We start from the raw sequence: 12,720 nt of genomic DNA, 5'->3' as shown, positions 1-12,720 counted from the left end.
TTTTATTTGCTAAATTCAGATGTGACAAAAGGAGCCAGTCGCATCAATAAAGAGAGCCACCCCTATGAAAAGAGAAAATAGGGCATTAATAGGGAAAAGTTAGATAAGATGCATTCCAAACCAGAATGAGGGATAAGGAATGTGTGATAGAAGCCATATTGTTCATGTTAGAATCATGAGATTACATAGTAATTTTGCCAAGACCATTGTATATGTCTGTGTGTATACCTGCACCCACAATGATACAGTAAAGGTGAATTCATATTTCTATCATGGTAGACAGTCATCTATGGAAAGTGATGATTAGTTCCCAAACATCCTGGGAAAGGTAGGTTTTGGGGAAAATAACAGAAGGTGTTGGATAAAGGGCCTTTGCATCACCATGTCTGCGTCTCACCATATTCCAATCTCTTTCTATGAATTCCCTAGAATGACTGCCTTTATTTATTTATTTATTTATTATTTATTTATTTATTTATTTATTTATTTATTTATTTATTGAATGACTGCCTTTAAAGCAGTGAGAGAAGAGTTGTAATCACCTTCCCCCAACATACACACATACAAACACACACACCCCAGGTATTTTACTGTGTGATAAAGAAAAGCAAAAGCTTTGAAAAATAGGAAGATACATCATGTACTAGTTATTAGGAAACTTTAATGAAGAACTCTCCTCCACTATGTAGTAGCCTAGCTTTTGAGAATATTTTACCTTGGCTTTATAGCACACACCTAGGATTTAAATGAGTAGTATACAGGAGTAATACTCCTTTATTGAATGAAATTAGAGAAACTGCTTCCATGAAAATCTTTGAAAGATATAGAACAAGAGAGTTACTTCATCCATTGAGCATGACCAACTAATATTTGATATGGCACAGTTTCAAAGTTTTGCTTTACATACCTTGCTTTAAGAAGACTATGAAATGATACCTTTGTGACTAAATATATGGAGACTAAATATACTTCCAAAATACAATCCATTTTCTGTCTGTCATTTGGGGCAGACCTCTGGTGCATTATATATATTATAATGAAATCTAATCATGAAAATTTATAGTATTGTGAAATCACATTAAAAGAGTGTTTGCCTCATGAAAAGAAATTGGGAAATTTGGCATTGAATATGAAATATGGAAAATGTATTTGGTAGAAATAGTATATCAATTGCTGTGAAGTCTATTTTCTAACTATACTGTATCAATATATACTTGAAGAGCAAAAGGACCAATACTATCAACTGAGACTCCATTATGTTTATTATTATCTAGGCAATAAATTTGGGTGAATCAAAAATTATACCCAGTTCATAGTGTATTTTATTATATGCAACTTGATTAGAAAGCACGTTTGCAGTTGTCCTGTTCTATGACTGACCTTTCTATGCATAAAATAACTAATTTATTAATACATAAAATATTAAAAATTCTGTTGAGTATTATATATAGCTACCTCTTTTTTTCTTTTGGAGTCCCAATTCAGTGAAAACATTTACTGCTGAAAAGTTTTTAAAGATTTTTTGTTGTTGTCTTCCATAATTCAGGTTATCTGGAATGAATATACCACCACCAATTATCAGCAACAAAAACTGGCTCAGACTGCATTTTGTTACAGACAGCAATCATCGATATCGTGGATTTAGTGCTCCATATCAAGGTATATTTAATGAATACCTTTGTTTCTTTTGATACATGAAATGATTTGGTTTATACAGCTGCATTTTGTGATAGAAGCAAAATATCTTTTGCATTAATAAATGTTAATTTGAATAAGCAAAAATGGTCATTCTCTTGCTGAGGCAATAATGTGATAATATTTAAATTGCAATAGAAAAGTTAGTTGGTTTTTATAGCCCAGCATTCAAGATAAAGAATATTATGACTCCTAAAAAGTAATATGTAACAGATGTCATATTTTACTTTAATAAAGTGCTTCAGTGATTGGACACACTTCCTAAAGCTGTCCCACAAAACACTACAGAAAACCTGCAGTTGTAAATAGGCTCTCCCTCAACTGAAATCCATTTTCATATACTGTGTGTTTGCTATTGCTATTTTAATTAACCTTGTTAGGATTATTACCCACTATTTTTATTAATAGGCATAATTTTGAATAAGTGGGATATAGCATTTGATGTATTAACTTGAAAAACCCCTTTATTTAGAACAAGATTATTATGAAGATGGAGTATTAATGAAAATGTAGCTTCTACAATGTTTAGTAATACTATGTGGGTTTAGTCTATTTTTTATCTTCAGACTACTTATGTAAATAATTCATTTCATTCTCAGTAGTGTATCAGCTACTGTGAAGGGAATTCTGAGCACTACTACAGTTACACTTTTCCGTTTATCTGTTTTTCTTTTTTTATTTAATACTTTCCTTTGTAGTAGTCTCAGGTCTTAGGCACTTTACAAATTTAATATGGTGATTTTAGGCAGCTTATAGTTAATACCTAAAATGTTATTAGGCCACATACTGTTTTCTGAAATACAAATTTCAACAATTCATTTATATTTTTAAAATAAGTAGCCTATCTATAGCTGTCCTATCAATAAGATTTCTGCCAGTAGTAACAGATAAATCTGATTGTATTTTGACATTTATAATAGTATATTGTGTATTACTGTAAAAAATCCCTAAGATAATAGAAGTAAAGATTTTAGACAAATTCCACTGTACAAAAATCTATAATTTCTATTGCTAATGTAGTTAATTTGAATGGAAGCATGAATGCAAATATGCTTTTAAATCCATGCATTTCTCAAAACAGGATACATTATTTACCATAAAATACCGTATTTTGAAATTGAAAATTAAATATGCATAGAAGATTATTTTTATATATTTTGTTAAAGATAGCTGCCCAGAGCATAGTATCTTGAATCTTACCAAACTTAGCCAGTGTCACTTTTACATTTGAAATAAACATTTTCTTGAATTTCCAATTTCAATTTCCAAAATTTTTGTGTACTTCAGGAATCAGGACTCTTTCTATTGAAAAGAAAAAAAGAAATGTTGTGAGCTTCTTTATCTCTCTAGGTTGACCCCTTCCTTTTGGAGTTTTCCAGCCACATGATTTTATGGCTCTAATTCCCTTCTGCAACGAGTTAAAGCAGATGGCATGGCAGAAATTCAAAAGACTATCATCTTTGACTCATGTGGTGATCTTTTCTACTAGATTCATGGAATGTTCCAGTGAGATGGCTTTTCCTCCTTATCTGAGTAGAAATAGAGTATTTTATATTTAAGTGGAGGAAAAAGATGATCTCCTCTCTCAAAATAAAATGATGCTTCATTTGCTTTATGTAGTATGGTTTCATGAAGCTGGTGTCTTTAGATAGGGTTGCTTTGCATTATAAGGCAGTAGTGCAAAGCTACCAGTAGATTTGTGTATTTAATTATTATTTTCAGTATTCTACTTGCTGATCTTAAATTGAATTTTATAGTACCTTCAGGTTCAATTTGATTTTCTAGCATTGCCCATCTGGTTTCAGGACTGAAAAAGAGCCTAACAATGAATTCACTGTAGTAAAATGGAAAGGAAGTGTTTTATGGGGTGTGAATTTTTTTCTGCAGGAAAAGGAGCTCAAAAGAGGTAATTTCTGGTGTAATCTATATCTACACAATACAGAGGAAATAAAGTGGCCTAAGAAAATGGAAGCTTTGGTTTTATAATATGATCAAAAAGTTTTATTATATAAAAATCTACCCTTATATGTATTCTTTTAAAACTTTCCTGATTTAGGCCTGACTTTTCTCACTGCATTATGTCCAAATGATATTTTACCTAGACAACATAAATTCAGTTGGATAAGTAATTCTTGAAACTATAAACAAACAAAGAAATTTGAACTAAAAAAAATACCCTGTAAAAAGCTAACTTAAATGGCTGTAAAATTCATAATTCTGACAGTCTGAAAGACATGCCCTAGCATGAAATGCTAATCATGCTGTTTCACATTGTACCATGCCACCATTTAATATCAATGGTATCTAGATTAAAGCCAATTGAAGAGAACAAAAATTATGAATATACTGTATAAAAGTCACAACCAGGTCTCCATGTAGTACACATCTTAATAACTCAAATACTGAGTACTCAGTGATTATTATTGAATTATCTATTATTTTGAATTTATTTAATGTTTTAATGAAACTCTAGGTTTCCAGTGACTGATTATTTTCTCCATAGAATTTCTGTTTAACCTGTGTTCTTTATAAAATATCATGAAAATTAATTGCAAACTTACTAAAGGTTCCTGAATGACATTAGCTATGTTTTATAGTGTGCCCATAATTGATAGAGTAGGCATATGGACACATGAACATGCTTTCCTCAATAGAGCCTCTTTTACATTGTGTTAGAAGCTAGCTTCCTTATTGGTTTATATATAATTTAAATAGGGTTAAGTAGAGGTAGTGGATAACACACTAACAAATATAGTTCTGTTTTAACTTAAAAATACTAGGTCTTGATTTAAATAAACGCCGTTGATATACAGATTACTCCCCTTCCCAGAACCCATACTGAATATGTTCACTTCTATCTAAAATCAGCAAAACTGACTCTTCTTTTCCCTCTGAATTTCTTTATTTTGGAAATATCTTCTTTGAAAACCCTATTTACTATGCTTTTCAATTTTTCCTCTTTAATGTTCAACTTTCCCCCAAAGAAACTCATTCCAATATCATTTTACTTTATTAGTCTTTGTTTTTAAACTTCTTCCTGCATTCAAGTTTCATTAAACCTTTTTTAATGAGAGCTTGAATCATTCTACTTCACACATAAGTGGTGTAATTTTTCTTTAACTGTGGTCTTTGGAATTTCTCGTATTTATTTATTGAAACATAGCATTGTCATTTGATTTTTATTATAAACGTACAATCTATTTATTTTCTATTTCTATAAATATTTGATCATGTGTTCTTAATTTATAAATTGGAATGAGATTTTCAGATGGCAATTGCCAATACAGAAAACATTACCTCTAAATGATGTTTATTAAAAAAAAAAAGTATTATGATTTAACCCATCAGTGTCAATTATTCAAGTATGACATATTATTACATTCTTCATTTTAGGTATTCCAACATATCACATTTTCTTACTGTACAAAGATGATGTAGCTGTAGATAATCACAAAACTGTCTTTGGCATGTATGTTTAGGAACTGCAGCACACAACTAGCTCCAATTACCCAAATATATGAATATTTCTATATTATAGATTAAGTTTTTCAAATTCTTACAGATTTTATCCTGTTTTGATTTTTCCTTTTCTTCTATAATTTTATGTGATTTTTCTTATATAGGTTAATATTTTATAGGCACTTATTTTCAATTTAACAAAGATACATACGTTGTAAAATACAGTGTATTTTAAAGTTAGGAGGGAAAATATTTTATTACATAGTTTCTCAAAGAGGTTGTCATTGTTTTGGGATCAGCTGTGTGGTTTTTTGGTGAGAAAAATGTAGTTAATGAATTGAACTTTCAAATTGTATTGAAAATGCACTGCCATAAAATTCAGTTATATAGTGGCCTGTAGCATTTTAGATTCACATAATTTAAGTGAAAAACAACTTTGGAGTAGAACTCCATTTCTTACATTTGGAAGTGTTTTGACATAAATGTGAGTGGAGAGTACCTGAACAAAGATAAAGTCATCAGGGGGTCCAGTGTAGTTTATCAAAGGAAAGACTAAGAAGTGAAATCTTTGAGATTGAGATTGTAATTGCTGATCTGAGCCTCATTTTCTCTATCAGTAAATAATAAATAAATAAATAAATAAATAAATAAATAAATAAATAAAAAGTCACAATTACCAGGCACATAATTGTGCAAATCAAAATGTATTAGGATTTCTGTAGGTAAAAGTCAGACATTCAGTGAATAAAAATGCTTCAGTGGAAAGAAATAACCACAGAAAATGAGTGAGAAACATACTTTAAGCATGAGGTAGAATTAGTTTAAAAGTTGTGATCCAACATAAATTTGAATCCAAGGATCACATATAAAAGTGTAAAATTTTATGTTTTGTAGGTGCATTCCCACATTTCTCCAGGGAATACTCTTTTCCTTAGAATACAGTTTTAAAAATGAGATTTAAAGAAAATAAACTCAGTTGTGTTATAAAAATTTATAATAGTATTTAAAATAATACAGTTCAAATTTAAAAATAAAGCATAACATCCAAGCAATCTGTGTAATGATATTTTTTTTTTCTAATTTTGCTTAGGCATCAGTTTTTCTCGGTTTACCTTCATATATCCATTTGTAATAAAGCACAAGGAATCCTACCTCAACATTCTAATCATAAAACTCTTCCTCTAATTTGATAATCGTCAATGTGAGTCATATGATTTCAACGTTGGAGTTGGGACTGTGATATAGTAGGAGAAGATCAACACTTTTGATTTGGATAACTTAGGTGTACATAGTTTAATGTAATAGGAATGCTGGACATGGTCGATTGGGTTATTTTCCTGGTGAAGGCAATAGACAAGGCTTTTTAAATACAATTCAAAAAGTATGCAATATATATATTTCATATTAAAGTAAGTATTAATTTTAGAGAGTACATACTGTGGGAAAATTCATAGACTGTACTTGAATTGTTATCTCAAAATAATCTCCGTTTCAAACATTAGAAAAACTACATATTTTAAACTTAGAAAGTCAGCTAGTTATTTTAATTTACTGAGTTTTAAGAGAATGAGATGTTGAATTTCATTGGTATATAGTGTTTGAAAATAACTTCTAATCTTGTACTTTATGTCTTTTTTATTTTATTATTGACATCACTTTTTTTCCCCTTCAAATCTCATTCTGTGCTAAACCATTACTTTCATCTGGAAATTTTCTTTTTCTTTTTAATTTTAGTGTGAGGTTAAAAAATATATTTTTTACTTCTAGCTTTATGAACTTGTCTAGTTCACTGTTGTAATTGGTACCTACAAAACCAGCAGAGATAGTGAAGAAATTTAATAGTTAAAATGTCCTAAGTAACTCCTGGTCTCTAAAAGAACCATTAAGGACTCCCTGATAGCATTTTTCTCTGTGATGTAAAATTTATGTTTTATAGTCCATGCCAATAAGACATTTAAGGCTTTTTACCATATTATTTGATGATAGAATTAAATTCTTCCATAACTAACTATATTTACTTTTTCATTCCCATCCTTAAAACTTATTTGCCAATCTTCTTATATATCCCCCAGAACAAAATTCTGTTCAGAAATTGTGGGAGTGTTTGACAGTAAACTGGCTAATTGTCATTTCATTTCAAATTTTTCTGAAGTAGACATTTCACTATGAAATACAACCTAGTAAACTGAGCAAGGCATTGTATATCAGAAACACAATGTTATCGATTTCCTTTTGTTTAACTTTAGTCAAACATAATCGTTTCTAGTAAAATACTTTATCTTGCTAAACATTTTAACATTTATGAATTAAAAGTAAGCCATATGACTGATAGTATTTAGAGTTGGACCATAGTTTTAATATATGAAATGAGATTTTAGATATAAAGTAGAATATTAGGAATAATATTTCATTTATCTCATCTCACTGTTTTATAGTCCTTTTATTCTGGTTGTTAGTTAACTATATGCATCAACACAGAGAATACTCAGAGTTATTGATGGATGTCCTTTTTGAGAAAAAAGGTATTTTGGAAGTATTACATTCAGATTCTGATAAAGAAGATCACTTTAAAACCAGATGACAATGGGTTTAAAGCAAAGTAGAGCAAGAAAATGCAAAGAGAAAGAATGTATATACCTAAGAAATAGTCATAGAAATCAGACTATTAAAAATGATATGGGGATTATATTATAAAATTTTCATTATTTTCTAAGGAATTGAATCAATCTCCATACCATTGATATTATAATGATTTTGACTTATAGTAAAGAAGGAAAATATCATAGATTGTTACTTTAAAGAAAGATCTTCAATGCATATCTTTGTTAAGTGTTCTTACTTAAGCCAATATTTTATTGTTTCTTTAAAAAATATTTAATGCTTAAAGTAAAATCTTTATGATTTGCTAAGTGTTCTTTCTTAGGCAGATATTTAATCCATTTATATAAACCCTTTTTTGATATGTCTTAAAAAGTGAAAGGCAAATTATATTAACCTTATGTTACAATCTCATGAAAGTTGTGAGAATCCAGAAATATCCTAGTAAAATGATTGTGATTTAGATTACTGTTTTCAAATAAAGCAACCACTATGAATAGAAGATAATTATCAAATATCCAATGGTAATAGTTTCTAAAACATATAGTAGGTTTAAAATAGAGTGCATGAAAACTATACAATTGAAAACAAAATTCATATTGGTATAACATTTTAATTTGGCTCATACTTTCCTTCTAACGATAGAACAAACTTGCCGGTCTCTTGTAGGAAAAACGTTTCTTTTGTGTTAACTCAAATTTCTTGGGGCAGAAGCTCAAACTTTCAGGATTTAGATTACTTCCTTCTTTTTTAAAGAAAATTTGTAGATGTAAGTGATAGCCTATGAGGCCTAATAATGATGGGGTGAAATGTACTGTCCATATATAAAAACTTTGCTCTGATTCATTAATATTAACCAGCTTCAGTGATGTTACTTCTTGGTTACCAAGAATCCTGTTCAAATCTTCTAGTATCCACAAGGCAACTTGTGGAATGCTCTTTAAGCATGGTCAGTTGTCTACCTTTCTGATTACTCCATGACATCTTTTTCTGGGTCTTCCCATCTATTCTTTAGCTACAGGTTTTTAAGTTTCATTTTCTACTACAAGTTCCTTTTTTCCTTACCATAATGACCCCATGGCGGAGGAGTCCTGGCTCTGTGTTAATTCATTCATACATATCTGCCACCCAATGCCCATAGGTCAATAAAGTGTAAAACTACCCACTTGCTGGACACTTATTACTCTGGTGTTCTGCTGAATCTGGATATGTCTTTAAGGGGCTTACATTTTTTCATAAGTCAATGCTGTAAGATTTCAGAATTAATTCCTTTAGCAAATATAGCTTAACAAATTTATATAGATGCTTGTATTATCTTTAACTTCCATCCTCCATGAGAGTTTTTACACAAAAGGGCATCTTGACTTTCTGTCCTTATTAGATGATATGAAAGCTGTTTGTGTGTCACGTCCTGAGTTTTCACTAATCGCAGGTTTTATTTTTTTAAAGATTTTATTTATTTATTCATGAGAGACACACAAAGAGAGAGAGGGAGAGAGTGAGAGAGAGAGACAGAGACACAGGCAGAGGGAGAAGCAGGCTCCATGCAGGGAGCCCGATGTGGGACCTGATCCCGGGACCCAGGGTCACGCCCTGAGCCGAAGGCAGACGCTAAACCGCTGAGCCACCTAGGCGTCCCAATCACAGGTTTTATAAAGCTCTATTAACTATGCCTTCCAGGTTTGCTTCTTGTTCTGAAAAAGGATCTCTTTGCAATTTATATTTCATATTCTCTTTCACCATAACTGTCAAGACTGATATCTAGATATAAACTTTAAAAGAATGTAATATTCAGTCAAAGTTGTATAAGAACTCCCTAAAATCAAGGGGATCCCCAGGGGCTCAAAGAATGAGAGAAATCTACAGTATCAAGATTAATAGTAACAAGAAATACTTGTCCGGCTATTATTAAGTTCAAAATTGATCTCTCAAATATACATATTTACTACATAAGGTTAAAATATATTCTGTGCTGATTAAATAATATTATCTAAGCTACTTTTTAATTGCAAATTCATTTTTTAAAAAAAGTATGTAAGTCTATTCACTATCTTTGTTGTCTCAACCAACTGTGGGCTAGTATTTTCAGTTAACATAATTTCTACCAAGCATTTTAAATTTTTTTTTAAATTTTTGTTTATTTATGATAATCACACACAGAGAGAGAGAGAGGCAGAGTCATAGGCAGAGGGAGAAGCAGGCTCCATGCACCGGGAGCCCGACGTGGGATTCGATCCCCGGTCTCCAGGATTGTGCCCTGGGCCAAAGGCAGGCGCTAAACCGCTGCGCCACCCAGGGATCCCGCATCTTAAATTTTTATAAAGTAATGAAATCATGAATAACATTTTTTGTTCATAACTATTTGAATCTCTTGTATTTCAAAGTACATCTGGTAGGTTACAAAATTTGCCATCATTTTATGATAGTTCCTCATGGTGATTCAATATTATTCCATATAGCATTCATTTGTGTATAGATACATGTGATAGAATTTTATTCACATTAAGAATTCTTAAATGCTAACATTTACTGTCTCCAGAGAGGGCGATTCTGTACATCACCTAAGGATGAGCACATAACAAAAGATAATTGATTAAGTTGGTGTTTAACAAACAAAATCCAGTATTTTATAAATTCTGTTGCAATGAGAAGTATATTGAACAGGTAATTTTGACTTTAGTAATGATTCAATAATTACACAATATGACCTCCAAAGGGCTTCTTCAATCAAGCATAAAGTACAAGCAATGAAACATACATCATATTATTGATTCTCTGTATTGGTATGAAAAATAAAGTCTGAGGCAATGCTTGTGGACCTTCATAGGCATGTTTACCATGCCATTTGAAAATAACATCACAGAATTAAAATCCCTGGACTTTTTAAGTCAAATTCACAGATATCCAGAAATAATTAGAGGCAATTTAGAAAAAGTTCCTTCATATGATTTAAATTTTTTTTTTCCTCAATGTTAGAGTTGTATGACGATGGTGGTCACACAGGGTCAATTTGGGGGTCTCAAAAGCTCCAGAAACACTAAGTCAAACGAATTTAAGTTGAATTATTTTGTTTGTGCAAATAATTCCTTTTAAGCTTATTTAGGACCTACTCTTCCACAGGATAGATTTTGGGAAATGATTCTATAAGGTATGAATAAACAGTTTGGCTTCATGTGACAATAAGTTTATTATTACTTAGCCTGATCTTCCTTCAGTTATGTAATTAACTGAGTATGAATGAGGCAGACAAATTGCTAATGTTATTTAATTAAACTGAATTTTTGTTAGATCAAAGCCCCATTTGAGATTATTATGGTACATTTATTTATTAATTTATTTACTATCCTTCCAATTTTGTTCAACAAGAATATTACTGAGCACTTTATAGCAGACACTGAGTTAGGCTCTGATATTACAGTCCCTGAATTCAGCTTCCTATCTAATATATGACAATATGAGGGAATATTCCATTAAAATAAAAATAATTCATGAAATATTATAATTAAGAAAATATAGCTCATGCGGGAAGTGAAAGAGTATACTTTTGCAGGAAAACTCTCACAATACTTGGCACCTGACTTGAGTAATGAAGGATGCAGAGTAGTTTTAGGTTAGGAGGGCGATATATCTATGGTATAAAACTACATTAGTCTACTATGGCTGTATAGGTTTTTAAAATGTTGAAATAGTACTGATTGGTAAATAAATAGCCACTCTCATTGGGCCAAGATTATCTTCACTGCTTTCCTGACTCCTGACCTGCCTCATCCCTTTCAAGACTCACTGTATGACAAATGGCTAATAACTGGTACAACAGGGTAATTTCTAGATGCTACTAGTGACCAACATTCACAATTCAGTTTAAGGTCCCCTACCACTTTTAATTCAGTGCTGTTAACATCACTCCAGACCTTCTGGTTCATGACAAATTCAAAATGACCAGCAAAAAACACTACTCCCTGTTACTAGTGATGACTTTAAGAAAGATGTATTGTTTACTTAAAAGAATAGCACATATCCGTCCAACCTAAAAGATATGAGCAGTATAAATATTTTCTCTACTATATAAAAACTAGAAAACAAATTCTGAATTGTTTCATAGTTACGTAATTTTATAATTTGCAACTCCCCAAAGACAGTGACTATGTCCTTTTATTCCTGCAACCCCAGAATTTCCTATTTTATAAGGGCCAAGTATCGAACAAATGACTGAATGTTATAAGTTAGTTATGTATGTGTCACAGTTGACAAAGTGTTTGCATATACCTTATCACATGGAATCCTTACAACATCCCATAAATTGTATCATCATCTCTATTTACCAAGCAAGAAATAGAAATAAGCGATGCAGGCCTGCTTTGTACAAGGATACTCAGGCTAAGTGGCAAGTGGAGGCTATGCACCTCTGGTTAAGCCCTGAGACTGATGCCCTGCTGCATCACCCAGAGGAAGGGGTTTATTTGTATAATTCACTCACACATCCTATTTGAGCTAACTAGAGCCCTGATTTAATAAAAAAAAAAAAAAAAAAAAAAAAAAAAGTGAAGCCCAAGGTCACATTAGAAAATAGCAGGACCAAGTCTGAATGCATAGAGTTTTTGCTTTTAAAGCCTGTGCTAAATCCACTATGATCCCCAGCCTTAGTTATCCTCAAATTTGCAGATCTGTAGAATAGATTTTTTACCTTTAGAAAAGGCTAGACTTCATGGAGAATCAACTTGGGTGAGAAACGTAAGTGAAAATTGTGGAAGTACACTGTCCTTGATTAGAAACGACATGTTCATAAAATGATGATATCAGTTATTAAGTTAGTTAATATACATACAGCATTTTGAATAGTGTCTGACAGAGAGTAAGCATTATATAAAGTGTTAGCTATTATTACTATTATCAGCAGCAGCAGCAGCAGCAGCAGGAGAAGCCTCATCACCCTTATTGTTTGTTAAAAATGACTTGGAAGGCAATTTC

The 12,720-nt window shown here is 31.3% G+C and overlaps 1 protein-coding gene across 1 annotated transcript in view; it reads left to right on the top strand.

Annotated features, from left to right (window-relative positions):
- The window catches only part of CSMD3 (CUB and Sushi multiple domains 3), a 1,166,404-nt gene that overhangs the window by 416,299 nt on the left and 737,385 nt on the right, over nucleotides 1-12,720 (top strand). The window contains exon 6 of the mRNA XM_077847015.1: nucleotides 1,547-1,659. Within this exon, the coding sequence (XP_077703141.1) occupies nucleotides 1,547-1,659 (113 nt within the window). The remainder of the gene's footprint in view (nucleotides 1-1,546; nucleotides 1,660-12,720) is intronic.

The sequence above is a fragment of the Canis aureus genome, chromosome 14 (genome assembly GCF_053574225.1).
Source record: "Canis aureus isolate CA01 chromosome 14, VMU_Caureus_v.1.0, whole genome shotgun sequence".
Lineage (NCBI taxonomy): Eukaryota > Metazoa > Chordata > Mammalia > Carnivora > Canidae > Canis > Canis aureus.
Note: the sequence above shows the minus strand (reverse complement) of the source record. Positions and strands in the feature narration are given on the sequence as shown.